Source organism: Postia placenta (assembly GCF_002117355.1).
Source record: "Postia placenta MAD-698-R-SB12 unplaced genomic scaffold POSPLAscaffold_2, whole genome shotgun sequence".
Classification (NCBI taxonomy): Eukaryota; Fungi; Basidiomycota; class Agaricomycetes; order Polyporales; family Adustoporiaceae; genus Rhodonia; species Rhodonia placenta.
In genome coordinates, this window is record NW_020169833.1 from 1,139,328 (window position 1) to 1,166,010 (window position 26,683).

The 26,683-nt window shown below is 52.9% G+C and overlaps 9 protein-coding genes across 9 annotated transcripts; 4 read left to right on the forward strand and 5 right to left on the reverse strand.

The window, feature by feature from the left end:
* Positions 1–22: 22 nt before the first annotated feature.
* POSPLADRAFT_1132722 (hypothetical protein) lies at positions 23–1,677 on the reverse strand (the record flags this gene model as incomplete). Its single annotated transcript, XM_024484246.1, has 11 exons — positions 23–96; positions 178–259; positions 313–558; positions 614–743; positions 792–839; positions 887–927; positions 982–1,066; positions 1,125–1,177; positions 1,236–1,256; positions 1,313–1,410; positions 1,524–1,677. 11 exons carry the CDS (start codon positions 1,675–1,677, stop codon positions 23–25), a joined length of 1,032 nt encoding a protein of 343 aa, XP_024342794.1.
* A 1,093-nt stretch (positions 1,678–2,770) lies between these two features.
* On the forward strand, positions 2,771–3,679 carry POSPLADRAFT_1177449 (hypothetical protein). Its single transcript, XM_024488505.1, has 5 exons — positions 2,771–2,797; positions 2,856–2,920; positions 2,993–3,184; positions 3,309–3,464; positions 3,528–3,679. The coding sequence occupies exons 1-5, from the start codon at positions 2,791–2,793 to the stop codon at positions 3,543–3,545; spliced, it is 438 nt and encodes a 145-aa protein (XP_024342795.1). The 5' UTR covers positions 2,771–2,790; the 3' UTR covers positions 3,546–3,679.
* Positions 3,680–3,965: 286 nt separating this feature from the next.
* On the reverse strand, positions 3,966–5,529 carry POSPLADRAFT_1133163 (hypothetical protein; the record flags this gene model as incomplete). Its single annotated transcript, XM_024484306.1, has 6 exons — positions 3,966–4,143; positions 4,197–4,387; positions 4,444–4,798; positions 4,849–5,030; positions 5,079–5,296; positions 5,355–5,529. 6 exons carry the CDS (start codon positions 5,527–5,529, stop codon positions 3,966–3,968), a joined length of 1,299 nt encoding a protein of 432 aa, XP_024342796.1.
* Positions 5,530–6,392: 863 nt separating this feature from the next.
* On the reverse strand, positions 6,393–9,637 carry POSPLADRAFT_1177454 (hypothetical protein). Its single transcript, XM_024488506.1, has 11 exons — positions 9,577–9,637; positions 8,764–9,514; positions 8,565–8,707; positions 8,249–8,506; positions 7,962–8,192; positions 7,573–7,908; positions 7,277–7,519; positions 6,792–7,225; positions 6,711–6,734; positions 6,588–6,661; positions 6,393–6,537 (listed from the first exon to the last, which is right to left on the reverse strand). The coding sequence occupies exons 1-11, from the start codon at positions 9,583–9,585 to the stop codon at positions 6,497–6,499; spliced, it is 2,544 nt and encodes an 847-aa protein (XP_024342797.1). The 5' UTR covers positions 9,586–9,637; the 3' UTR covers positions 6,393–6,496.
* Positions 9,638–9,994: 357 nt separating this feature from the next.
* Positions 9,995–10,192, forward strand: POSPLADRAFT_1133206 (hypothetical protein; the record flags this gene model as incomplete). Its single annotated transcript, XM_024484309.1, has 1 exon — positions 9,995–10,192. One exon carries the CDS (start codon positions 9,995–9,997, stop codon positions 10,190–10,192), a length of 198 nt encoding a protein of 65 aa, XP_024342798.1.
* A 911-nt stretch (positions 10,193–11,103) lies between these two features.
* On the reverse strand, positions 11,104–13,019 carry POSPLADRAFT_1132053 (hypothetical protein; the record flags this gene model as incomplete). The annotated part of the gene is made up of 5 exons (XM_024484166.1): positions 11,104–11,240; positions 11,448–11,713; positions 11,766–11,985; positions 12,037–12,624; positions 12,701–13,019. The coding sequence occupies 5 exons, from the start codon at positions 13,017–13,019 to the stop codon at positions 11,104–11,106; spliced, it is 1,530 nt and encodes a 509-aa protein (XP_024342799.1).
* A 1,405-nt stretch (positions 13,020–14,424) lies between these two features.
* On the forward strand, positions 14,425–15,024 carry POSPLADRAFT_1052677 (hypothetical protein; the record flags this gene model as incomplete). Its single annotated transcript, XM_024480301.1, has 3 exons — positions 14,425–14,581; positions 14,640–14,803; positions 14,854–15,024. 3 exons carry the CDS (start codon positions 14,425–14,427, stop codon positions 15,022–15,024), a joined length of 492 nt encoding a protein of 163 aa, XP_024342800.1.
* Positions 15,025–15,390: 366 nt separating this feature from the next.
* POSPLADRAFT_1177457 (hypothetical protein) lies at positions 15,391–23,136 on the forward strand. Its single transcript, XM_024488507.1, has 4 exons — positions 15,391–15,692; positions 19,475–19,973; positions 20,038–20,238; positions 20,290–23,136. The coding sequence occupies exons 1-4, from the start codon at positions 15,475–15,477 to the stop codon at positions 22,993–22,995; spliced, it is 3,624 nt and encodes a 1,207-aa protein (XP_024342801.1). The 5' UTR covers positions 15,391–15,474; the 3' UTR covers positions 22,996–23,136.
* POSPLADRAFT_1177460 (hypothetical protein) lies at positions 22,569–26,469 on the reverse strand (the record flags this gene model as incomplete). Its single annotated transcript, XM_024488508.1, has 13 exons — positions 22,569–23,076; positions 23,154–23,416; positions 23,476–23,620; positions 23,829–24,060; positions 24,110–24,208; positions 24,263–24,381; positions 24,448–24,658; positions 24,717–25,208; positions 25,257–25,493; positions 25,541–25,658; positions 25,707–25,861; positions 25,915–26,010; positions 26,053–26,469. 13 exons carry the CDS (start codon positions 26,467–26,469, stop codon positions 23,054–23,056), a joined length of 2,607 nt encoding a protein of 868 aa, XP_024342802.1. The 3' UTR covers positions 22,569–23,053.
* Between the last annotated feature and the right edge of the window lie 214 nt (positions 26,470–26,683).

Genomic DNA, 26,683 nt, shown 5'->3' on the forward strand with positions numbered 1-26,683 from the left:
ATGGTGGCCTTGTATCGACTGGTTATATTTCTTCCAGGAATCCCCTCACTTCCGCTTCGATAAATGCGTCGTCCGCGTCATTAGCACCGCCCCCGGCTACAACGCGATGTCACGATATCAGTTGGGGATTGTCGCTGACTGATACACCCTGATACACCCAGGCAGACTAACACGCACCCATATGGCCCCACACTGAAGGGATCACCACGAGCTTCGATCCGTTAGTCATAAGCGAGACTTCTATCTCACTGTCCTCCGGCTATCCGTCCCTCCATCAACACATGCGTACCGCATCAGACGCTAGAAGCTCACAGGGAAGTACAGGTCCGTCTTGCAGGGCATTATCAACCCCCTGGCCGTGATGCCCGAAAGGGATTTCGCGAAATCTCCTGCACCTGGGCCATTGGCGAGGGTGATGTCGCCCGTTTGCCACGTTTTCAAGAGCGTGAGGAGGTCGTTAGCGTCCCAATCGAGGAAGCCGCCTTCCCAGTCCGAGCGGAGGAAGTCGTCCAGGGAGGAATACTTTCCGTCGTAGAGGTGACCGTGCTGACGGAACCACTAGGAAGGATATCGAATTTAGATTGGAGCACCAGTGCTATGAGCAGCTACTGACAGCCTGTCCGTAGGCCCATGCAGAGTAGACCCGCCCGAAGGCGCGGATGCCAATGTAGGGTTGAGTCTTGTAGTGTCCGTTATCGAAGTCTTTAGACGCTACAAGGGCTGCCTTGGGGCCTTCCAGGAAACTGCGAATGATCAGCTTCACGTAAGGAGTGCGTCTTGTCGCCACCAACCACTTATTATGGACGCTGGTGCGAGCGGACCCACAAATGGATATGAATCTATGGGCCATCAGCACATGCCCACCTCAGCTCAACGAACGTCATACTTTTCGACAAAATCTGGATACATCACAGGCCAATAATATGCCTGTCAACAGTAAGCTCGAAGTGCACTTGTGAAACGGTGGTTTCGTGTTAATACCTGCTGTGCGCCCATTGAAAAGCCAATGACGCAGTAGGCTTTGGTAATGCCAAGCCCCTTTGTTAAGACGGCATACTGGGCGCGGCTGAAGGTGTGGAAATGGAATCTCAGCTTTCAATTGTGAACGATCGCGGGGGACTGACATGTTGTCCTCGTAGGAAACGCCAGGGAAGTATGGGCCATTGTATGGTACAGGCTTTCAGACAAGACAAACGTTAAAGCGGCCACATTGACAGGTAAATGGAGATGTATACCGTGTTCGACGGAGATGAGGACTGGATACGTAAGACGAGATGTTAGTAACGGATGCTGGATAGCCTTTGTCTCGCACCTCTCCGTTCGAGAACAAGGCAAGAGTAACGATATAGTATTTCGTCGGATCCAACGCCTGCAGCCATGAGTTAATAAAGCTCTTCTTTGCGAGTCCTTCTCAATATAATACCTTGTTTTCGCCAATCATATAGTCTTGGCCTAACAAGCCCACGTCTGGGTTTAATCACTGACCACCGCCGCTAGTATGTAAGCCTTGACCATTCACTCACTATCTAAACGTCCTCCGTAGCAGGTCGGAAATATTATGCAACGGTTCTTGGGATCCCCGAATGTCTCATAGGCTGTGAAAGCATCAGGGAGAACGCCACCCGCAACGGGGAAGCGTCCATGGCGATATAGTTGTATCCCTGAGCGTAGAGCCATAGCACTCGCAGTGATGTTACGGGAGGGTGAGTAGAAAGCCCCATTATTGAAGCAAAATACACAAGATAAGAGAGACGGTTCGGATGGACATCCGTGTGAGTGCTTAGTAGGAGGACTATGTGCACATGATGATCAAGTGCAGCGCTCTCATGCAACGGGTCTTCACACAGAACTGATCATCTTCTTTCCAAAGATATGCTGCCGTCAGAAGGGAATGTTTGAGTTGTAATTGTAGCGGTATGGTGGTTGAAATGCATAATATGACGTTCAAAGTGTATGATGTTCAAAGTCACATAAATTCCCACGACGTCTCACGAACGTCGAAAACATCGCGCGCTCTGGAGTCTAGATTCTATTACCGCGCCTTCAGTCTGCAACTCAACCATACCTCAATCAGTTCAACTGCAGGTCTTGAAGCTTGAAGTGCCGTGAGAATATCTTGGGATCGTGCGCTGGGCGCCGCTCGCTGCCCCTAAACTCGCTATTGATGGCACAAGCATGGCCGAGTTTTGATATATAGCAATAATTGACAGTTGTCGGATTTTTGGTTCATATCATCTTTGTAATAATGGCAGTTTTAACGATGGGACTAGCAACATCAATGTATGCATTTACATACACCGCTAATCTATTTCTAACTACTATAGTCGACTGACATAAGTAATGCGTTTGCTAACAGGTTTTCAACAAACTCTTATATTGTCTTTTTAGGATTGAGCGCTAGATAGTCCGTCTCTCAGTCATGGTAGACAGTTGAATATTTGAAGTTATTGGACTTTCGTGATATAATTTACCGATTGTACTCTTGCATACCATGGTTTTGGGCTCTCTAGCTGGTTTCAATGGCGTACAAAAGGCGCCAGGGTGAAAGCGGTTGTGCCAAAATGTTTATTTGTGCTCTTCGACTGCCATAAGGGGAACGTGTGGGTTGCTATTTGAGCAGCTGAAACTGAGACAAATATTGAGGCGCGATTCGAATTAGACGCGACGCGTCTCACATGAGCGCATTCATCACGTGCTGGGAAAGTATCAGATACTGTAACAGTTTTGATCTTAGGTTTCGATCTCCGCCATAGGCTCGCTCTCCTCACACCGCCGACCACATCCTCAAGAATGGGCTGTACGTCGCCTTGCTGCTCGCTTTCTGTTGGAATAACGTCTCTGATGGTTTCTCCTAGCCAACAAACCCCGTGGATTGCAAGCCGCGCGCAAGCTGCGCAATGATCGCCGCGAGAACCGCTGGGTGCGTCGGCTTGACTTACTTGCTTTACTGAAGAGTCATTGAACGAGACTACGTCTGGTTGGCGACCAACAGGCGGATAAGGCCTACAAAAAGCGCGCCCTAGGCAACATCTACAAGACCTCGCCGACGGGAGGGTCGTCGCACGCGAAGGGCATTGTGCTCGAGAAGATCGGTGTTGAGGCTAAGCAGCCCAACTCTGCTATCCGGAAGTGTGTCCGGGTGCAGCTGATCAAGAATGGAAAGAAGGTCACCGCGTTCGTGCCGGTACGTTCATTCGCGCTTGCGATAATCATTTAGGGCCAGCCTGGTTTGGTCTTGTCCAGTCCAGGCGGGCCAGGGTTTCCCCGAGTGACACGGCCATCTGTACTAATGCTATCTATGATTACAGAACGACGGTTGCTTGAACTTTGTCGATGACAACGACGAGGTCCTCATTTCCGGTTTCGGTCGCCGTGGTAAGGCCAAGGGTGACATTCCTGGTGTCCGCTTCAAGGTCGTGAAGGTGTCTGGTGTCGGCCTGCTTGCGCTATGGAAGGAGAAGAAGGTTTGTCTTCGTACTGTCGTTGTAATGGTAATGCCTCCTGATGACGCCCCTTATCGTCGACAGGAGAAGCCTAGGTCATAAACAGCCACCGTCTTCCCTCCCCCCCTCTCTGTAATGAACGCTCTGCCATTCGTCCTGCCGGTATCACATGCTTGTACTCTGTATGCGACAGTATGTTTTCGTTAATGAATCATATGCCAAACGGACACCATCGCAAATGTTGCCGGACTCCCAGCATATCATTCTTTATGCTTGCCATAACATGACGCGCTATGTCCATCCGAATGATCGACGATCTACAAAGCACTTGTGTTGCAGGCCCCACTAGTATGCAAAGCGCGAAAACAATTGTCATTATTGGCAGCGTTGAAGTAAGCAGTAATGAGCACAGTCGGACTAAGAATACGTGAGGATAATATAAGTCGAGACCGGACATTGTCATTATAGCAAAGGAAGACAATCCTCCGCAAGATCCAGTATTTTTGTATTATATCTCAACACTCAAATATTGACTGCGATTCCCTGACCCTCCAGGTATCTCTTCAGGTCCGACATGAGCTCCAGCTGCTGTTCCGGCGTGAGGCCGCTCACGATCATCTGGAGTAAGGAGCCAACAGATACGTGGTGCTGCCTGATGAGGCTGCTGTAGTAAACATAGGTGAAGACACCCATGAGGAACCTGAGGGCAGGTCGTTTAGTAGCACATGAGAAGCTGATTGGCAATAAACATACTGGCAGTCCATGCGATCTGTCATACCGCCGTGGCCCGGAATACTGTGGCCGAAGTCCTTAATGTTAAATGCGCGCTTGAATCCGGAAGCGAAGAAACCACCAAAGGGCGCAACAAGTGATGCAAAGCAGGACATGAAAAGGAGGTGGTACTGATAAGGCGCATACGAGAACTTCGTGATGTCAAGGCCGAACTTGAGACAACAAATAGCGTGAGCTGGAGAACATTAGCATCACGATGCATACTCACCAGAGTTGACAAGAGCGACCGCGCGGGTAGAGGCAACACATAGTCCCTCCACAAGAATATAGGGTTCGGGTCGCATTGCAGTGTCTCGCTCCATGCGCTGACGCCAAGATCGTGCACAGGGCAGATCATGTAATCATAGCGCATGAAGAACGTGCCCCACAGCACGCCGAAAATGACCGTGCTGAAGAACGCGCCGACGAAACCTTCGACAGTTTTCTTCGGTGACAGCTTGATAAGCGGCGTACGCCCGAGAGTGATGCCCCAAATATATGCAAATACGTCATTGCAGATGACGAGGGAAGCAGGGACCCAGAACCAGATCATGCCCTCGAGGATGTTGTTCACGATGAAGTGACTAGAATGTGCGTTCAAGTGAATGTAAACAGTGAAGACGAGCGAGCACACCTTGACACGACAATCAGCATGAGCGTCATATGCACCCAGCAGAACAGTCCAAATTGCTGCTTTAAGTAGCCCCTCTTCAAGGAGAGAACGAACCCGACGAAGCCGATGGTGTACAAGGTGAAGCTGACTATGCGATGATTCGTAGCGAAAAGCGTCAGGTTCGCATCTGCGAAAACGACATGCTGCATATATTTAGATACAGAACGACACACAATGACGTGAGGACATACCTTGAAGTAGTAAATGATGCTCTCCCCGTACAAGAAGTAGTTCGTGATGGCAAAGAAATACCAGTTGAGAGTCTTGCTCCATGGGTCCCGTCCCCTCGATTCCGTGTCACCCACGTCGCTCTTCTTGAGCGAGAAGAGTGCCGTGACCTCGCGGTATACCAGCGTTTGGCAGATCATGACAAGTACGACCATATATGCATGTCCCATGAGCAACAGCGCTAGTAAGCATAACACTGTCAGTCCGTTTGACTGTCCATGCAATAGAACCAGACGCACTGAGGAATACGCCGATCATAATGAACGTCCATAACGTCCTCGTCAGCATATTTCGACGCTTCTTGACTTGCTCCCCATTCACTTGTGCATCTTGCTTCTCGAGCGCACCGCCTACATCACCGTTGGCCTTCTCCGTGTGGCCATTGATCGTCTTAGCTGTATTGGGCGGGGCCATTTCGGGAGGGGTCTGCGTCTTAGGCTCGTCAATCGTAGCCTTCTCGGTCTGTGATGCTTGCCCATTTGACGGCTGCGGTCGGGGTGTTGTTGAGATTGTGGGGGCCGGGACAGCAGGTGCATCGAATACAGGGGAGTCTTCTAGCGGTGGCGGTTCGTCGTGGACATTCGAACCGTTCGCGGGAGCTGTCGTTTGAGGCTCGCCGTTCGGATTTGCATTATCATGATGTACTGCTGGCTTTTGGCTGGTAGATGCGGTCACAAGAGATGGACTCTCCAATACCGGTGACTGTCCAGCGCTATGCACCTTCGAGGCGCGCGCCGCCGCTTTGCGCTGCTGCTGTCGCTCCAGACGTGCTGCCTCCTTGGCCTTCTTCAAGGCTGACTTGGATGGTTTTGACGGTGTTTCCGATCCACTATATAAGTTTCAAATTTACTAGCCTCCGTTTGAAGCCGGGTTGCTCATACCTCTCTGGCGCTGACGGTGACACCTCCACGACCTCCTCCTCGCTCTCCTCTCCTGATTCGACGCCGAGCGCGTCGAACGCTGTACGCGACGTCCACGTCGGGGGGTTAGTTTGAATCCTGGAGGTCATGGCGGCCGTGGAAGTAAAGGATGAGCTGGCAGGAAAGGACGAGAGAACGTATGACATCGACACTGCACGCGCGTAGGAGTACGCGGTGCACGTGAATATGGATAGGCCTGCTCTCACAGTCGTCACGACGGGATGAACTCTTAAGTGGAACGGACCGCAGGAAACACACAAATGTCTATGGAATGTGCCTGAGCATTGGCATACGATAACAAGAATAACAGATACAACGGGATCACATGCAAACGATGCAATATGCTGCAGAACAATGCGCGGGTGACTAGTATATAGAACACGTCCGTGGTCGTCCCAAAATAAAGATGTGCTGAATGACAATGCGATGTGTGAATATACTCCTTGAGATCCCTTAGGTGTTCAGAACTTCCAGTCCAGATCTACTTCCATAGCCCATGGGACTGCGAAGCACCGTCAGCACCAAGAGTCAAGCAGCGACGACAGTACCTACATTTCGTCAGAAGCGTTTTGGAGAAAATCTTCTCTACGGGAACGCCGTGGGTCTTGCACCACGCAGCAGTGATTCTGCTCGGGAGTGAGCAGACGTAGATGCTACACTGGAACAGAGACGTACCTTGGATCGAGATAGTTAATTTTACTGTGACCCGCAAATCAGCCTACGATTAAGCGTGAAACTTCGAGCCCAACACCTTACCTCGTCCCTAGAGCGACCTCCTTTCCCGCTTCGCGGTCCTCCATTTGCAGTTTGAAGGTCTTGATCCTCTCGTCTAGCTTCTCAATGGCCTCTTCAATCTTCTCCGTGGGTCGCTCACGCTTCAGGACGGCCTTGCCTGTGCCACGTTCCTTCTTCAGTCTTTTGAAGTCTTCCTCGACCTCTTTACGCTTGTCCTTGAGGACGGAGTCGTCCAAAGGGTCCTTGCCATCTTCAGCCAGCTTCTCGTTGTCCTTGTTGAATTTCTTCTCCACCCGCTCAAGTTCCTTCACCTTTAACTGGTCCTCGTGTTCGGCGATAGCGTCGTCGTCCAGATCGGACTCGTCTTCTGCATACTGCTTCTTCTTCTTGTACTTGGAGTCGATGGCGAACAGAGTATGACGAAGCTTCATTCGCTCGTATTTGAGACCGCGAAGCTACATCACAGTGCGTCAGTAAGGTGATTATGTCACTACGAAAACTCCCACCTTGTCGCGCATTTTTCCCATCGACTGCTCATGCGTCTTGGGAACAGCCCTTTGATGGTTACAAAGAATAGCGACCATACGGTTGGCGTGATTGTACGCATTGAGCTTCTCCTGGACGGTCCCCTTCTCCGGCGTGCCCATATCCAATTGCTGCTGGAACGTGATTGAAGCGTTGTACGTACGGAACACTTTCGCGGTTAGGCCCTTCATATACGACGCAAGGTGCTTATTAAGGGAGGAAGTCTGAGATAACAATACTGAGTAGGATCTTTCAGCGCCACGCGGGAGAAGCCTACCGAGACGCGATCAAATAGGTCGTCATCATCCTCCTTGCTGGACTTGAACAGCTTGATGTTCTTGTAGACCTGATCGTCGACGGTAACCTGATTGTAGTAGCGTATGGAATCTTTACCAAGGAAGTCGAAAACGAGCTGGTTTGGTGGTAGCAACGTAACGTGTTCGCACCGGAGCGAGCAACAGCCCACAGTATCGGCTTCGTCCTCGCCCTTCTCATTACCAGCACGAAGAGCCAATCGGTCGATGAAGTACATTGCCGTCGCTCGTTGACGGTCGGCCATGAGCTTATTCTTGAGGTCGGCAGTATAGTCTTGGCGAATGCGATCGACATGGCTCTGTTGAAGCGAGCATGAGTCCGCGCACTGCCGCGAAGACAAGCGAGACCGACCTTGAGCTCGCGCGCCTTTTCGAACTTCTGCATGTCGCTCTGGCCCTTGAGCGAGCTGCCTGCGGCCAAGAACACGTACTTGTGATTGCCGTTGACGTTCTCAGTCCAGGTCGCGAGCCAAGTCACAGTGTTGTCGTGTATGACCTCCTTCCATTTCCCTGGCATATTCGGCTTTGGTGTGGGTACGCCCTCACCAATATTGATCGTGATGTCCTCGGGTCGCACTCGGTACTGCATAGACCCGCATACATCAACATGTGCCATTTCGACATACCGCAATATACTACCTTCAGGGAACCCTTCTTCGGATGGTCTCCTCGACCTCTAAAGAGGCCCGGAGGTTCTACTCGGAAGTTGCCCACCTTCTCTTTACGTCCGTCGAGTACACAATGGGTGAATGGAGCCTCTAGCGTATCTTTCGCCGCCTTAGCTTCCTTCTTCTCCGCCGTGGTCATTGCTTTCTTCTTCGCTTTCTCAGCTTCAAAGTGCTCGTACATTGGCCTGAAATCGCATAGGTTGAATTCAGTAATCTTCGTGCTATCACGCTAGGAGTGCAATAACTAATGAGCACCGGATTGAAGTGAAAGAGACATGGACACGCACAGGAGGGTATTTCTTGAGAACTTTCTTCCAATCGTCGAAGAAGTTCTTATTGAATGTCTTGTCCTTCGCATGATCAGTCTCGAGGAGTGCGGCATAGAAGCCAGCGACCTCCTCAGTTTCCAAAGGCAGGTCGACCGGTTTACCTACGGTAGCTCGCCACAGTCAATCCCGGTTTCCCATAGTAAGGTCTAGAGCTTACCATTATACTTCATCTTTACGTGACGCGGGAGAGGCTCGTAAGGCGGCGGGAAGTAGACACCATTATGCTCCAGAGTCTGCCATTTCTGCGTACCGTCTCCATCGGGGTCCTGCTGCTCCCACCAGCGGAAGACATCTGCATCCTCTTCCTCCTTCTTCTTTCTGCCTTTTTTCGCAGGCTCCTCGCTGCCCTCGCTCTTTGCCTTGCCGTTTTTCTTGTCCAATGGCGCCTCAGAACCATTCTTCTCCTTCTTTGCTCGCTTCGCTGGTGTCTTCTTTGCGGGTGCTCTCTTCAAGGGCTTGTCATCATCTGAGGGGGTCTCGTCGTCAGCGTCACTCTCTTCCTTCAACTTGCGCTTGACGCGCGATGGCGCCTTTCTTGCAATCGGCTTGTCGTCGTCTGAGCCCTCGCCACCGCCTGAGTAATCGTTGTCCTCCTTGACCTTCTTCTTGGGCGGCTTACGCGGCGCCTTCCCATTCGCGACGCGCTTGCCCTTCGCTATTGGAGCATCATCCTCAGAATCCTTGTCACCCGAGCCGGAACGTTTAATGGGGGCTTTGCGCTTCCCGTTGGAGGTCGTTGTTGCCTCGAGTGCGCCATTCATGCGAACGGCGCCCGAAGCGGTGCGCTTGGCAGGTGAAGATGCAAGAGGCGTCTCCTCGTCACTAGAGGAGGTATCAGACTGGATCTTCTTGCGCTTGATGGCGCGCACTGGAGTCATGGGCTCGGATTTTACACGAGAGACTTGGGACTATAAGCCATGAATACCACAATTAGGTACACAACAGTGTGAAACACGAGGAACAAGCTTACAAGCGGCATATCATCGTCCTCACTCAAAGATGAATCGTCAGCAGCGTGTCCGTTGCCGTTGGACACGACGTGGCCGTTCTGAGAATGGCCATTCTGAATGCTCGGGCCCGACTTGGACACGAGAGGCTTGTCGTCGTCAGAGGACATAGAAACATCGACAGCCATGATTTACACGTCTAGTTAACTTCAAACCCTAGGAAGAGTGAGGGGAGCGAGCAAGAACAAGCTTGGGACAGAAGGCTGAGAGTATATAGCTCCGTTCGGCCCCAAAAGTTGAAGTGACAGATGGCCTGCCCTAAACCCACGCTGTGGCGCGCGCCTATCCGCCCATGCGAGCCATTTCCAGCTCGCTCAATTCACGTCCATGTACAGCTCCTTCTGTTCATTGTCTCTGTCGTCGCTGACGCCCTTCTGGTAGATGGCAAACCCTCCGCCGACTCCCCCAATGTATCGCGACCCTTGGGCGAAGAGGGAGGCTTGGCGCAGGCACCCGGTCTTCTCCCGGCGTGCGATGTTCAGCAACCTCTTTCCTGGCTTTGGAGTCGCCGTCGTGGCCTTTACCACGTATGTGGTAGTGGACAACATGGTTCTGAAGGCGAAGGGAGACTCGCACTGAGATACCGGTCGCAAGACTCGCTTCTCCTGTACGTTGTTTTCATCATCTCTTGACAGCCGCTGTGATGCAGATACTATAATCGCTCAATCGCAGTGGGACTCCTCGCATTCATGGAACAGATAACCCTGTATAATCACGAACGTGATGTGGCCGCTATTGGGCACCTCAAGGACCGCATGAGCTGCCGTCAGCGCTACATTGGGATATTCTGATAGACCAAAGCTGTGTGATACTCTAACACCGGAATGCATGGGTATCTGCCTATTCGTTCATCGACCCATGTTTATGTCATAAGAGATCTTTGAGCATAGCCACGCTGGTCTCGAGTTCCAAGCCGCTCGCGACCCAGGAGCTTTGCTTCTCTTTCATCGCATCTACTTTCTCAGGGTGCCTTGTGGAGACACCGGGTTATATCTGTGATACAACACAGACTGACACAACGTACAATTCCCATTTCTACTAAGTGAATACTGCCAGAGAACCTCGGCTGTCGGATTGCTAACTAATTCTGCTCCGTGTCCTCGTATCTGCGTACAAGGTTTGTGCGGAAGCTGCACTCGAGCGCGCGTGTTTCACATTTGAACGGATAATCACGCAAAGCCCAAGGGAGTGGCAAGGATACATATTCGATCTGTCATTACCAACCCATGATAGGATGCTCGGTCCTCGGAGCGGATCGTTCAGGTGTTTGCTTTGGGGCACTTGGCTTCGGCCTACAGAGGATCACTTCGGTATTACTAACAATACGTACGTTTCTGTCACTGCTGGATATGCTAACAGTGTTCCCGACCTGAGCATGTAAAACACTTGTTGCCGCGTGATGGGATAATCGAGTCAAGATCTTAATATCCAACAGGGCTACCATCGGAGGCAATTCATAGACGAGTTTTGCATGTACGCGGCAAAACGTATTAGCACCTCAAATAGCGTTTGTACACCTCGTTCTCGGTCTCTTCTACGTATGGATATCCCAGGTTGTTCAAAAAGCCATTGAATTCCTTCGCGTCGCTTGGAGGCACCTGGATGGCGGCGAGGACTTTTCCAAGGTCTGATGCAAGTTGTCGCTGAGCGAACAAGGTCAAACAAAAGCAGTAGCGACGCACCTGCGCCGTGATTTCGGTAGTGGAACAGCGAGATGTTCCAGTCAGATTGGAGGCCGAGCAAGAACTTCCGCAGTGCGCCTGGTCTTTCGGGGAACTCTGCGGCACCATTACCATCTCAGACAGAGACGCTTAAGTCGGTGCAAACCGCTCACCGAATCGGAACAATCGCTCGTTGGGCACGTTCTGACAGCCGCCGATCATATAGCGCGTATGTGTCTTGGCCATCTCGTCGTCGCTTATATCGAACCCCTTCATATCCTGTTTATCCAGCGCTGCAAGTACATCGCCGACCTCCTTCTCGCGAAGGTTGGTCTCTAGCTTGAATGAGATGAAGATGTGCGCCCGCTCCGGGTTGCTGTAGCGGTAGATAAACTCGGTCGTCGCGCGCGGGTGGATGATGTTGTGCAACTTGATGAAACTGGGAGGCAGTGGTAAGCGCGGGATACGGTACGCTTGAGAACGCCGCATACCTTCCCGGTTTCTCGGGCATCTCGACGCTGAGCAACGCTTCGCGCCCCTCACCGAGCTCAGCACGCTCGGCGACAAAGCGTAGCCGGTCGAAGTTCATGTTTGCACCGCTCACTACCGCGACGAACTTCTTTTGTGCGCCGACCAGCTGATTGTTGAGAATATATCTTTTGAGACCTGCCAGTGCTAATGCCCCCGCTGGCTCGGTAATGGAGCGCGTTTCTGCGAGACCATATTGAGTGCACATACATAGATATTCGAGGGCATACTCACCCTCGAAGACATCCTTGATGGCAGCACAGATCTCATCGTTGTCTGTCTTCACGATCTCGTCGAGCAGTTGCTTGCAGATCCTAAACGGCTCTGCACCGACTATCTTCACGGCCGTGCCGTCGCTGAATGGTCCGACCTCTTCCAGCGTCACTCTCTCGCCCTTCTCCAGGCTACGTGCCATCGCGTCACCATCGACGGTCTCGACGCCAATGACTTTTGTGTCCGGGGAGCCGATTCTCTTCACGTACTCCAATATTCCAGATATCAGGCCGCCGCCGCCGACCCCTGCGAAGATCGCATCGAGGGTGTCTGCGTCGGACATCTGCTTCAGGATTTCCATGCCAATCGTGCCCTGGCCAGCAACCACGAGCGGGTCGTCGTAAGGAGGCACAAAGATGAGGCCATGCGCAGATGCCAGGCGGGCGCATTCGGCTTTTGCCTCGTCAAAGTCTTGTCCATACAGTACCACTTTTGCGCCGAGTCGGGATACGTTGCGAACCTTGATGGCCGGGGTGCCTTTAGGCATTACTATCGTGCACGGTATCCCGAGCTTCGAGCCTGACAGTGCTACGCCTTGCGCATGATTTCCTGTTCATGCGATGAGCGCGCAGGCATCTAAGATGGGGACCACTTTGTGCGCAGTCTAGCAAGTACGCACACTAACCCGCGCTGCATGTAACCACACCCTTCCACCGCTCTTCCTCGCTGATATTAGCCATGAAATTGTACGCGCCCCTGATCTTGAAGCTGAAGACCTCCTGAAGATCCTCACGCTTCAGCCATATCTGGTTTCCGAACCGTGCGCTGAGATTAGGGCAGTAAAACAGTGGTGTTTCTTTCAGGACCTCATAGACTTTCGAGGTGAGGATCAGCCTCAAGTAGTCTGGGGTTCCAGATGGCAACAGATGATGTTTTGAGAGCCTGGGATATGGTAGAGGTTCTGGCGCATGAGACGCATACTCAAGCATGGCGGTAGCGGCCATGTACGGGGAACGAGTGAGTCAGAATGCACGCTGGATTCAAGGACTATATTTTCCCAGTTTGGAACGCCGGCACTCTGACTCGATCATGTTGTGATCGAAACACACAGGCGCTTCCGATATGGCTCGTAAATGGCCCGGCTCACTTCCTTCAATGATGACGGCTTTAGCAGACGACAATGGAGAAAAATTACCTGGTACTACGAGCTCATCGTCTCTGCAGACTTACTTAGCCACACGAGCAACACTCCCAGTGTCAAGGCGCTCGCCAGGTCGATTTTTCCGGGTTCAAACCACTAGTGCCATTTTCGCGTCAAGTTGCTTAGAGGTAGGCTACAACAGTATTCATATCCTACTCCCCGATATAAGTACGTATTAGCGTCGCAATGTAGCAGAATATGATTATTCTTGACTTCATGTGGAACCTTGGCATGTCTTGCGTCTTTCTGGTATCTTTATATTCGACGGCGTACATGTTGTTCTATCGCAACTGATGCCGGTCTAATCCTTCCTGTGTTCACTCGTTCCAGGTTGATGCACATTCGGGCCTTGTTTCCAGGCGATGGCCAATGTAATCATTATGGAGTCTTCAGGCCTCACATTTTGACTGACCAAAATGTGCGCACGCGGCTTGACTGTTCCGAACTCTCTGTGCCAGTCTGTGCCTCCAAGTCCGCCTAGACTACACGCTATGTCTGATCGTCGTCAATGCGGGGTTTCGATGATTCTACGTGCTGACACGGATGTACTGAAAGGATCTGAGACAGGAGTCGAGTGGTTCTTCTTTTCAGTCGCATCTTACGGATTGGTCCTCCGGACACGTTCGGTCACCATCTGTGACGACAGGGCTTACTCAGTGGACTTCGGCGGAGATACACAATCGAGCACTACGGATTCTCGTAGTTGTCCGTCGGAGGTCTGCATGCATTGTTCTCATTGTTCTCGTCGCGGTTCGCCGAAGGTCCGCCTGCAGGCATGGTTCCAACTTGTCGGGTTTCTTTCCCCGCCACTCTTGCCTCTATTATAATCTGCTCCACACGTCCCCTCCTCGTCGGCACTCATCCTTGCCCTCACTACGCTTTCTCGCTTGAGCGCATCCCATCCTCCCGTGTTCTTACCGCAATCATACTCCAATCATCACATTATGCACTCGCCGACGTCCCCCGACCCACACCATCAGCCCTAGGGCGTCCTCTATCCGCCAATTGACCCGGAATTGGACGTTCAGGGCTCTCCAGATTCGCAAGACCAGCTCACAAGTCAGATGAACCGACTTTATGTGGCATCCACCCCTGCGGGCTTGGATAATGCCGACCAGCAGCGGATTGTAAGCGAATCTGTCGAGATGCACGATGGTGTGCATCTTCCGCAGGCAGCCCAGAAAACGTTAGGTCAGGCAGGAGCACCGATGCAAAGGGTTCAGGTCGTAGGACGGATGAAGCCTATGATTGACGAGCATAAGGTCAAGCCTTTTGTCGGTCTCGACCCTGGTCGGCGCCCTACCGAAGCCGAGCTTCAGCAGGCAAGGTTGTACAAAGAGTTATTGCTCAAACAGCTGATACGGCGTGAGTCCCCATGGCACTCTGACGCTGTGCCACTAAGTACAATATCAACCGTTCTCAGCGGGTATCGATAACATGATACCTCAGCATGTCCCGCTGGAGTATCAGGCGAAGTATGCTAGGGACTTTGATGAATTGCTCGGTTATACGCACCAAGTAGTTCCCGTACTTGAGCTCTTTATCTGCGCGTACAACGATTATATTGTAAAGAAGCTCATAGCTGCGGTACGTTCTTCACTTTCTTCTTATCCGCTACTCACGCTGTCTTGTTGTAGGGCATGACTGTTCTAAGTCAAAAGGCGTTGAGTGACACGAAAGGCAGCCCGTGTTATCTGATCAGATTCCAAGACCTGCGGAACATCACAAGCACCATGAAGGCTGCCAGTGAGGGAATCCCGTACAAGAGAATGTGGGGCGGCCAACCTTCATCTCAGCCTCACCGGTAGCCGAATGTGCCTGCCTGATAACGCACTGTCAATGCGAATGCAATCTATCACAGCACCTGCGCGGCAACTGAATGCACACTGTGTCCCAGCCATCACGACTCTTGCCACGATAAGATAGTGGTTATGTGTGCTGATTTAGGTGCTTTTTGATATACTGCGTCTCAACTTCTCGATCTGTATTATGTAGCTATAGCCTGAGTTTCATTCGTTATATTTGATGAGCTTATGTAGGGCCAAACATAAGCAAGCGATCGGGACGTACTGTCGATCTCCGAGATCTATGCCACGAATCCCGTCAAAAGACAATGTAGTCTGCTAGGCCACGAGGTCAGATATTTTGATGGCAATGGAAGTGATACAACGGATAGACTAGATGCTATACAATACGTGAGTCGTACAGAGATTTCGAAGTAGAAAGGCGTCAGTAAGTGCAGGGATATACAACAACGTATGCACACAATGGTTATCGCGATCCAGGGTAAGGGAAGTGGAAATAGTGATTATGATGCTGCAACTCTCCGCTCTCGCTCCTTGGCTTTCGCGCCAGGTCCAAATCGCTCCTGGAAACTGATAAGCTCCTCCATCAATTCTTCCATCATCTTCATGGTTGTCTTTCCGGAGTCCGAAGGGCCTGATTTCGGCGCCATCGAAGGTACGCTATCGACGCCGTTCGGTCTCCGTTCTTGCAAGGGAGACTCAATCGTCGCTGGCCCCTCGTCGACCATCGTCACGTCTTCACTGTCAACTTGATTGCTAAGGCCCTCCTTAAATGCGTTCTCCAAGGCCTCTCGTCGCCTTGTTCTTTCTAGAGCACTCGCTTGCTCCCTCCCAACCCATTCCACCAACGCCCGAACGCGCTTGTTCATGTCACCGACGCTCATCCGTTTGGCAGGCCATTTCACCTTCACTCCTCTCTCAGTGGTCCGCTCTAGAGATTCATGGCCAGTATAATCGACTCCGGATCCGCGTACTTCCAATGGCCGCGGGACGTCGGTTGGCAACATTGCTTCAAGGTGGGCAAGGTAGTCGGGCAGATTCCATGAGGTGAAAAGGGGCTGCTGCGACACAGCGTACGCATGCGATTGGTGGTAGGCGCGTGAAGCCGCTGCGGCATTCGCATGCCCGCTCGAGTTTACGCCGTGCCCACCCGTTGCGCTGCCTTGTGTGCGACGGCCGTTGTTATCGTTCACTGTGTTGGCTGGAAGTTCCAAATGAGCAGCGAGTCAAAGCTATGCCGTAAAGGTCTCTACCTTTTGAGCGGTTGTTGGCTGGTCTGCGTGCAGGTGCAGTGCCGCCGGCTGCAGGTTGAGGTAGACGATCACGTGAGTTACGTCACACGCAATTAAATTAGCGCCCGGCACATACCTTCCTCTCCCTCGGCCGCACCCAGATCTTGCACCTGCGTCTTACGCGCTGTCGCTCGCCTGTTCCGACTGTTACTTGCTTTCGCCGTGGGCGTCGGTGCTGGGGTAGCCTTCAAGTTACCATTGGCGGTGTTAATGGGTGTCGCGTCGCGACCCAACGCGACATTAATTGCAGTTGTTCGATCGGAGGCGATAGACGCGGATCTTGTCCTCTTAGCGGGCGCGCTGGATGCAAGAAGTTTCAGATGAGAGGTAGCGAAAACATTTAGAGCACTCACGCGTCATCTTCAGAGCGTTTCCGTTTCCTCTTGCTGTTGGGCAGGATATCGGCCTCTGGTTCTCCGTCGCCGTCCCCATTGGCCTCGCCATTAGCAGTCGCTGAGATGGGGGATGAAGTTTTAACGTCTTGCGTCGCTGCGGCCGCCTCAGCAGCTGTGACCTCGAGCAATAAGTGGACGCTCTCGTCATAGGCGGCATCTCTGCTGTTCATGGTGTTGCGCCGCTTGGTGGGCTTGGGCTGGAGGATAGGGGAGCGTGAACGAGACGACCGGGATGCATGCCGCGCATGGTGTGAATTGATAGATGACTGACGCGCCCTCTTCGCGTGCTTCCTGTAGCACACGCGTGCGATGAGAGTCAAATCCCGGAAATGAAGGGAGTACTCACTTGAGCAACTCGACGTGTAAATCAGGGCGACACTCTTCGCAGTAATAGTGCTCGGGCATGTCCTTCTCTGCTGCATAGCCCATACACTGGCCATGCTGCCAGGTTGTGCACATTTCGCACTGCGCCATCCAGTCCCCACGGTCCTTCTGTTCTTCATCGTCGTCGACCGTGTTTTGAGGTTGAGATTGAGAGATACGTTCTGAGGGAGCGTAGTACTCCCCGCAGATGCATCGCGTGATTCCGCCTTCCTCTTCGTTGTTGTCCTCGAAGTCCCCCGCCACACTCCCATCGACCTGCGGCAGCCCTTCGTCGCCATCATCACCTGCGCCCCCTGCACCGTTCGAGGACTTCTCCTTCTCCTTCTCCTTCCCCTTGCGCTTGGAACGCGAGCTTCCGTTCCCATTGCCGTTGGTGCCACCCTTGCGTACGTCGTCGAGGGGCTCGTCGTGATCGTCGTGCTTGTGGCGCCTGTTCTTGCTCGAGGTCGAGTTCGAGGATGACGATGGTCTGTGGGATGTGTCTTTGGCCTTTGGGGCAGAGTCGGACGTCGGTGATCCCGCTGGTGATTTACTGGTTGAGCCCGAGGGCACAGAACGTCTTCCGGAGCGTCGAGGTTCTTTTGGAGACGGCGGGGGTCCCATGACCGCGACGGCGGCGTTGGCCATAGCTCAGAGCAGTGTAAGCGTAGTATCGAGGATTGCAACTGGGTCGAAAGCCTGAGAGGTAGGCACAAAGGAAGAGATAGGGAGCGCGAGGTCCAATTTCTGGTTCCCGAGGCGCATTTCGTCGATTTAGATTTTGCAAGGTTCTCTATATAGCCGTATGGGGAATCATTATAGCCCTCTGACAAATAGAATAGCCATATAGAGTGCTTATGTACAAAAAAGGCACAACATACGTCAATATTAAGAAGACAGCGGCTGCGGACAGTTTGACGACGTTCTCAACTCTCACTGGGCCTCTCATACTTTCCGACGACGGACGCGTCCATGAATGGCACACAGGACCACCATCCGGACAGTGCCCTGAAGCCTCCTCTTTCGCTCGACATCTCGGACACCGAAGGAGACGAGGCTCAGGACGACCATGCTGGTGACTACTCAACGCGTTTCGAAGAGCTTATGAGCGATACGGACGAAGGCGTCGACGACCATCCAAGCGATGAAGAAGGCCCGGAGGAGGGCTTTCTGTACAGTGGTGTGGATGCACAACCCGCGGGTGGCTACCGAGAGCAATTACGAGACGTCTTGGGTCCTGAACATGAGGAGGATGCGCTGGACGAGCGCGAAGTGGAGCGTTCACTAATTCAGGATGTAGAAGCAAAGGAGAAGCTAGCTGCCATGTTGGGAGATGAAGCGATGGTGAGTTGTTTTCGCCGTCCCTAACATGATAACATATTCGAGCATAAGCAGGCAATTCATTACGTGCGTACACCTTCGACGCCCTCTACGCCGCGCACGTCTGCGTCGGGTGACCTCGCTAATGGGCACACTGGCGCAACCCACTCAAATGGCCTCAATACTATCAGCAGTCTCTCGCGGTCATTCCTACATCCGACTGTCTCGCGCCTACGGTCCTCCACTCCTCAGGCGTCACGTATGCCGTCATCAGGTAGCGCGGTAACCGTATTCTCCAATGTCCAGGACGGTGCTTCTGCCACTCCATCTCACTTCTCCGCATTGTCTCGTACGTCATCTACCTCAAACCTGGGCATTGCCACCGGAAAGCCCGAAGACAGAGGAACCCGACACCAGGAGACACGAGAGGTTTTCCGGTGGACGTCTCTGCGGATTATCGGCGACCACCTGTATACTAGGCAGCCTCAGAAAGCCCTATCGATTCTCGGCACAGAGAACGTTGGGTCGCCGACCGTGCTCGCTGCAAATGGTCTCATCTGCATTGGCACCAATACAGGGAAGATCCTGGTATTCGACTTCAAGCAGAATCTGACATGCATATGTGGCTTGGACACTTCAGGTATGTATATCCTGGATGCGAATTACCATGCCTAAAGCATACTCTCTAGATAAGACGGTGGATGCTGTGACCGCGCTCGCATTGTCCTTCGATCATACCTTTGTCGCCTCGGGACATGCGTCAGGTCACATTCGACTGTTCGACCTGAATAACCCCAAAACGCCCTCACGGTTTGTTGTTCCCACATCTCTCACTGATGTGGCTGCAGGGCGGCGGGAGGGCCATCTCGCCGGATCTCGGATTGTCAGTGTTGGCTTCGTCGCGGGCAGACATACAGCGCTTGTGTCTGCCGACGATAGCGGGCTTGCTTTCTATCACAGCCTTGGCAAGGTCTTCTTCATGGAGGCATCCGACACTCTGCGCCTGCTGGGGAAGTATCCAGATGAGGAGCTCATGCCAGGGACCTTGGCTCCCGTGTCGGGCGCACATCATTTCCGCCGTAGGAAGTCACGTAAGACGAGCACAATTCTCGCCATGGCCCCTTTACCCCTCGGCACTGCGTCCCACCCGACCGACCACTACAATCTCATCGCCCTGCTGACCCCCATCAAGCTCGTCATTGTCGGACTGAAGCCATCACCGAGGACTTGGTATAGGCGGCATCGTGAGGGCGACGAGAAGGGTGGCAGGTCGAAGTTCAAGGGCGTCTTGGCATGGTACCCAAGTGTTATCCCCGGCAGCAACGCTGGTGCGGAGGTCACGAACAAGAAGGATCAGGTCAACGGGTCGGATCATCCCGCCTCGACCATGCCGATGCTCATATACTCGTGGGGTGACACGCTCTTCCTGATGCGGCTGTCGGAAGACAAGGTTCAGCAGCAGACTCGCAATGCTAGGACAGGCAAGATAAACTCAGTCGAAGTCGGTCGGGTCGTCTTTGAGGAGACGCGACAATGGAATGTTGGCGATAATGTGTTAGCTCTGCAGTGGCTGAACGTCAATGTGGGTTCGTTCGCTCCTGTCTTATCCTAGCCGCTTCTCGTGCTAAAAGAATCCTTCATCGCAGCAAGTGCTCGTCCTCACGGCGGCATCTTTGGAGGTACATGATGTACGCACCGCGAAACTGGTGGAACAAGTTCCTTATGACGCCTGGTCCCTGGTGTCGCCCATTCTGAGCCACACCACGAACGGCACTGTGTCATATTCTGATGCCGTCATGGAAATCGCTCATAGCCTGCGCATCTACAAGGGCAAGATATTCACACTGGTATGTTTGTAAGCGTCTGTCAACGAATCCCGCTGATGTTCAATTCATCAGGGACAAAGTGAAGTACGAGTCGGCACCCTTCTAACCTGGGCGGATCGCATACTCTCTTTCGTCCAAGATGGTGACTTCCTCAGTGCCATTGAATTGACACGCTCGTACTACACCGGGGAATGCCCAGGCAACCGCAATAGTCTCCCCGAAAGTCCAGAGCAGCTGAAGGTCGTCGTCGGAGAAAAAATGCGTGAACTGATGGTCGCATCCGCACGCTATGCCTTCTCGGAGGAACGAATGACTGACGGAACCCACGTCACTCGGGATGGTCGCGGTGTCGATCGTACCTTGTTGTTCGAGGGCCTTGTGAAGACTTGCGCCCGAGCGTGCTCGACATTGGACGACTACGACTTCCTGTTCGAAGAGCTCTTCCAATTCTACGACGACAATGGCATCGCGCGTATCTTTTTATTACAACTCGAGCCCTTCGTTTTGGATAGTGTTATACGGCATGTCCCGCCCTGGATTACGCAACGGCTCATAGCTCTCCACGACAACGACGGCCACCCAGAGCTGGTCGAGCGTGTAATATGGCACATCGACCCAGAATGTTTAGACGTCAATCAGGTCATCAAGCTATGTCAACGACATGCGCTATATGACGCGCTGATCTACATCTTCACTCGAGCCGTGAAGGACTTCAAGTCGCCCGTCGTCGAGTTGCTCGGCCTCGTGCGGAAGGTGCAGCAATATCGGAGATCACGCAGAGAGCGATCGTCACCGGATGCATACGTGGGAGACGAAAACATCGAACATGTTGTGCTTAATGCCTATAAGATCTATCCATATCTTGCCAATACCTTGACTGGATTGTCCTATCCTTCTGCGGAATCTCTTCCGGAAGACGAGGCGTTCCAGGCGAAGGATGCCGTCTACACTTTCCTCTTCCTTGGTCGCTCCAGCGTATGGCCTCTGGGAGAGGGTGGCAAGTTAATCTTGACAGCAGATGAGGACAATGGCGTCGAGCCGACATATCCTTATACGCGTCTTCTGCTTCGGTTCGATCCGGAAGCATTCCTCCATACCCTCGACCTGGCCTTCGAAGATGCATATCTCAACGACGAAACCCGAGGAGTCAGCCGCTTGGTCATCGTCAAGATTCTGCTTGATATCCTCTCGTCTCCAGACCTCTCGCCTGCCGAGGCTACGTTCGTCAACATCTTCATTGCTCGGAATGTCCCCAAATACCCTCAGTTCATCCAGATACCACCTAGCGCTCTTCATAGCATCCTGATCAATCTGGCGGAGGACCCTGACCCAGAAACGCGGGAAGATCGTCAGCTAGCTGCAGAGTATTTGCTCTCCACCTACAATCCGCATGAGAGCGATCGAATCGTGGCTATATTTGAGCGCGCCGGATTCTATCGCATTCTCAGATCGTGGTACTATCACGAGCGCAAGTGGGCTCCTCTGCTCCTGACATATCTGGACGACTCCAACCTACCCGTGGCCGAACTGTTCCGCTGCATAGATGACGCCCTAGAGTCCGCAAGATCCGCGAACAAAGGCAGCCTATCTCGGGATCTGGAGGCTACATTCGTCAACTCTCTTCCCTCATTGCTGAACAGCAACATTGTCGACGCTGCTGCGCTTGTGGACAAGCACTTCCCGTCTCTGCACGATCGTGCTGTGCAGGAACTCGGTCGTCACTCTGAACGGGACCAACACGCGTATCTTCGTTTCCTTCTTGGCTCACCACCAAGGGGGGAAGAAGATGGATATATCTCATTCCGCAAGGGTGGACCATCGCCTTACGTGCCCCCGCCGCTTCGCCTCGCGTTCATCTCGCTTCAATGTCAGTTTGAGCCAACAGCAGTCATTCCTACATTACGATATCTACCTCCAGACTTCCTGGATGCGGACGACGTGGCCGCTATTTGTGAAGAGCATAGCTCATTCGATGCTGTGATCTGGGTCTTGGGGCATGCAGGCAAGCCTTTGGCGGCATTGTCCAAGGCAGAGGGTTTCAGCAATGTGCTCTCCGCGCGACTTGCTGAGATGCTTGTTGGACCTGTAGCCGAAGATAGAGGACTCATCAATGATACATTGTCCAAGATCGATGCGATGGGCCGAAACGCAGTTGGCGTTTGTCTTGAGCATTCACAAGCAACTTCCAATGTAGAGGTGCCACTGGAAGACATGTGGTACCAGCTACTCAGAAGCCAAATTGACACAGTACAGCGCGTCGCCAGTTGCTGCTTGTCGCTCGAAGACAAGGGTATTGATGGTACAGGCCACGATGAACAGAAGGGATTGCAGCAGCAATCGCTATCCGCGTTGCGCCTGCTTGTGCAGGAGACGTTCGCATCGCTGATGACTATCAGCTCTGCAAAGGCCGTCTCTCTTCCACGGCTGTTCAAGCGCCTGCTCACAGCAACTTCAGCCAACTCCGTCTCAAAGCCCACGTTGTATGCGGAGTTCAGAATGCTCTTTACTGGCATGCTGGAGGCATACCGCTCAGATGGCGATATGCTGATCATAACAAAACATCTCGTCGACGACAGCGTCTTTGCTGCGATTCAAGAGCTGGCGCAGGAGCGAATACGAGGATGGGCACCTTCTCAGGGAAAGTGTGGAGGTTGTGGAGAAGCGTTTGTCAAGAAAAAACAATCTAATGATCAAGACATAAGTGCTGGTGCTGCAGTTATTGTATCGCGGACAGGTGCCATATACCATAGTAAATGTCTACCGTCTGAGTCGTCATAATCCACGCCGCGTACAATAGTATTGAACGCCTCCATGTATTATTCCGGGGACTATTGCTTTACATATCATCGTATTCTGCTGCTATTGTTACATGCGTCATGATTCTGTCAATCAACGTGTAAATAGGAGGTTACGGATGGTCAGGGCGGTGCGCGTACCATCAGTCAAGGTGCTACCTGCCATCTCTCGCAGGATTTTGAAGGTCTCGCTTTGCTGCACGGACACACCAAGCGATTCAGCGTCCTTACCAAACGCCTCTACATCGAGAACCATTTGAACGCGGATCTTCTCTTCATCAGCACGACCGTCGTCATCCCTGGACGAACTTGAACCAAAAAGTGAGTATGAGGTCTTTTTGTTCTTCTTCAGTCTGCGTAGGGATTCTTCCGTCTTCTTCATGGCCGATAAGAAGTGAATATATCTGCACCATTCGTGCATGAGTTGAGTGCAGCACACGTATTGTACGCATCCGAAGCTCACCTCTGGGTAACGATCTCGAAGATCTCTTCGGCGTAAGATTGCAGGAGCTCGTCTCTCAACGGGGCCCCTGGTCCGTCTGCAGATCCAACGCCGAAGAACGTCCTGACAGGACGGAAAATCAAGGAGACGAAATAACTTGGTTCAGCTGGTATTCGTTTGCTCGAAGACATTGCCCTAAATTGAGATGGAATGGAGCGCATGGATAGGAGGGCTTCGCAGGAACGGCGGGACAGAATGGTTATGATCTGACTGGAAAGGGGAGGAATTAAAGAGGTAAGTCTCGACAGCGTATGCCTGAGGGTGTCTGGAGTGAGACGTCAACCCATATTCCATACATAGAGGTGCCGACGCACCCTCGGGACCAATATTTTCGTCAGACCCATCGTCTATTGACTCGGGCATCATCACACTCAATTCCTCTCGCCATAACTTCACGACCTCCGCGTCCATCGCCTTGATATCGATAATAGCGGTGGAAAACTGCTGCAGAGAGATCTCGTCCACCGCAGTTGACTCAGGCGATGCAGCTTCTGTCGGCAGGTTTGGCGTTGCAGCGCGCGGTAAATTTGCAGGTGATCCTGGAGTCTGCGCATGATTAGCAAATAGGAGCATCCTTGGCTGACGGTACACGCACGAGTCCCATCTTCTCAGCTGCGACGGCTGCGGCAACTTTGGATGGGGGTTCGAATGCTGGCAGACTGTTGTCAAGCCATGCTTTGTATCGACTAATGAGCTATACAGTAGTAACGTCAAGGGAAGGGTATTTCTCATGAGGTCAATCACCGACCTGCAGTGTTAATTTCCAGAAGCGATGGCTAAGCTCGGGTATGTATACTTCTGCACTCCAGCATGTGTTGATTGCGTCCCATACTATGGCTGCTTGAGCAGTCACGAAGGGCGCTATAGCTGAAGAGAAGGTGAACACTAGTGAGCTGAAAGAAATAATGCTCAACATTCATCGCGATTCCGTACCTTTGCTGCTCAGTCGTTCTAGGCGAGTGGTGGCTAACGACTCCTCCACCTTAGTGACGATCTCCTTCCACCGCAATTGAAAGTAAACAGGAAGTTGCCATCGACGCTCAAAGGCAGTGTATGTGGGGTGCGCACGCATCACCTCAATGGAGTGTAATGAAGGTGCGAGGAACTCTAAAGCGCGGGTGAACGCCTGCGTCGTCTCGTGGTGCTGTATTTGAAGTGTGTCAACTATAGCGGCCAACTCGTCTAGATCGGCACACACATACCTTACGAAACTCGTCAGGTTTCCCCGCCGCAAACACCACACTGCCTAGCTCGTCCATGATCGCACGGCCAACCTCCGCCCACACGACATTCGCCATGACCTCGAAGCCCGCGCCCTGTTCTCCCGCCTCCCTCCGTCCACGCGCACCGCTCTTCGCGCACACACCTTCCGCAATTTCCATCACACGCTTCAGGTCGCGGTCGACGAATCGCAGTACAGCGTTGTATAGCGCCGCGAGTGAGTCGTCGCGGTCGTCGAGCATGTGTATTGGCGGCGCGGCCTCAGCCCCACCCGCGGACGGGTGCAGGCTAAGCGCGAACGGGTTCTGCTTGGACGCGAAAGCGGTGAAGGGTGTGTACGGCGTGCGCGGGGGATGCGTCGCAGTGGGCAGCGGCGTGTGTGGGCGTGCGCCCGAGGCAGCGGAACTGGGCGCGAACGGCGTGTGTGGGACGATGGGGGAGTGCGGGGTCGAGAGCGCATTTGGGTGGATCGTCTGCGCTTAGCGTCAGCCGGTGCGGGAGCGTCGCGATGGAGCGCGCACCTTCTTCACAAAGTCGCGCACCACCTCCTTGCGCAGCACGTCCTCTGCATCGCGCCAGAGCCCGAGCATGTCGTACGTGCGGAGGCACTCGGTCACGTCCGCGACCCACTTGCTACGCTCGAGCTCACTCGCTTTGGTCTCGCGGCCCTGCTCGCGGCCCGCTGCAAGCGCCACGAGCGTACTCGCGAATAGGTGGTCGAGGTCTGAGGACAGTGTGGATTTGATCCTGTCAACGCGCTGCGACGAGATCAGATGTTATAGCGACGAGGAGCGGTAGCCCCCACCCATTGTGACTCGTCAATGAACGCGCTGCCGTACTCGCGAGCACGGAAAACGTGATAGAGCAACTGAGTGTACTCGGACGCGACGCGTGCAAGGTGTTTGGCGCGGTTGGCACGAGTCCTATAGGGTGTTACTTACTGAGCTGTGCAGGGTATAGGCCAGGCGCACCTGTCATCGGGACCACGGTCGTCTGAGCGGTGGATATCTCTGAGGGCATTCACCTCGGAGGATATCCGGTCTCCATCGGAGGGCACGGTAATAAGCAAGAGTGATTCTAAACGAGTAATAGATTCCGATATCTTGAGCAGCAGGTGCAAGAATGCCTGTAAAGCAGTGTAAAATAGCACTTCTCGAACCATACAGCATAGTCACTCACCTTCTGTTCGCGGATTTTTGAGCGCTCTTTCAACTTCTGTTCAGTATTGTCCTGGATATCTTGCAGTATCTTCCGCGTTCCCTGCTCACGAGGTGTCTAAATGCACAAACACACCGCGGTGGAGGTACGGGTACATACAAGCACCTGGTACTTCAGATCCTTTAGAGGGGCCTTCATCCGCTCTAGCCGAGCACCCTCTCCCCTTAAGTCCGTACTGAGGCTGATGAAAGCTTCGTAGTCATCGTTAATAAGTCTGACGAGTTCTTCCTTCAGGGTCGCCAGGTAGTCTCGTAGCTCCAGGCGCAAGTCCGGCAAGGACGTGTAAGCCCTCGAGAGCAAGAACTCCTCCACATTGAAAGCCTCCGCGCGTAGGTATGGGTTTTCATGAGACAAGGGTACATAGATGGGTAGGTCACGTTCAGCCTTGGAGACCTCATCGAAGGCCGTGGCCACCGGTGGTGATGTTGCCTCGCGCTCAGCGAGCTCTTCAGCGAGACGTTGTAGCTCAAATGGGTCTGCAGCGCTGTGCGGTTCCGGAGATCGTATTGAAGCCATAAGATACCGAACAGACTACAGAAGAACTCCCTTGCTGGGTGAGGAGAGGATGGTCGCTCGCAGACAGCGTTAAGCGCCCATGCAGCTGGACCTAACCCCAAATTCAGTCTACACAGGTATACAGTGCGGTCTTACGCTGGTACGCTGGACACATTCCATTTGGTACGAGGATTTGCGATCTAGCAACCGGTACGTAAAGTAAGCTTCAGCCATG

Coding starts and splice junctions, on each gene's coding strand:
- POSPLADRAFT_1177449 (XM_024488505.1), top strand. Junction 2,921..2,992: donor ATCGCCGCGAGAACCGCTGG/GTGCGTCGGCTT, acceptor GGCGACCAACAG/GCGGATAAGGCCTACAAAAA. Junction 3,185..3,308: donor AGGTCACCGCGTTCGTGCCG/GTACGTTCATTC, acceptor CTATGATTACAG/AACGACGGTTGCTTGAACTT.
- POSPLADRAFT_1177454 (XM_024488506.1), bottom strand. Junction 8,507..8,564: donor TTCTCAAGAAATACCCTCCT/GTGCGTGTCCAT, acceptor TTGCACTCCTAG/CGTGATAGCACGAAGATTAC. Junction 6,662..6,710: donor ATTAACTATCTCGATCCAAG/GTACGTCTCTGT, acceptor ACTCCCGAGCAG/AATCACTGCTGCGTGGTGCA.
- POSPLADRAFT_1177457 (XM_024488507.1), top strand. CDS start 15,475: ATGCACACAATGGTTATCGCGATCCAGGGTAAGGGAAGTGGAAATAGT. Junction 15,693..19,474: donor GAAGGTACGCTATCGACGCC/GTTCGGTCTCCG, acceptor TTTCCGCCGTAG/GAAGTCACGTAAGACGAGCA. Junction 20,239..20,289: donor AGGGCAAGATATTCACACTG/GTATGTTTGTAA, acceptor TCAATTCATCAG/GGACAAAGTGAAGTACGAGT.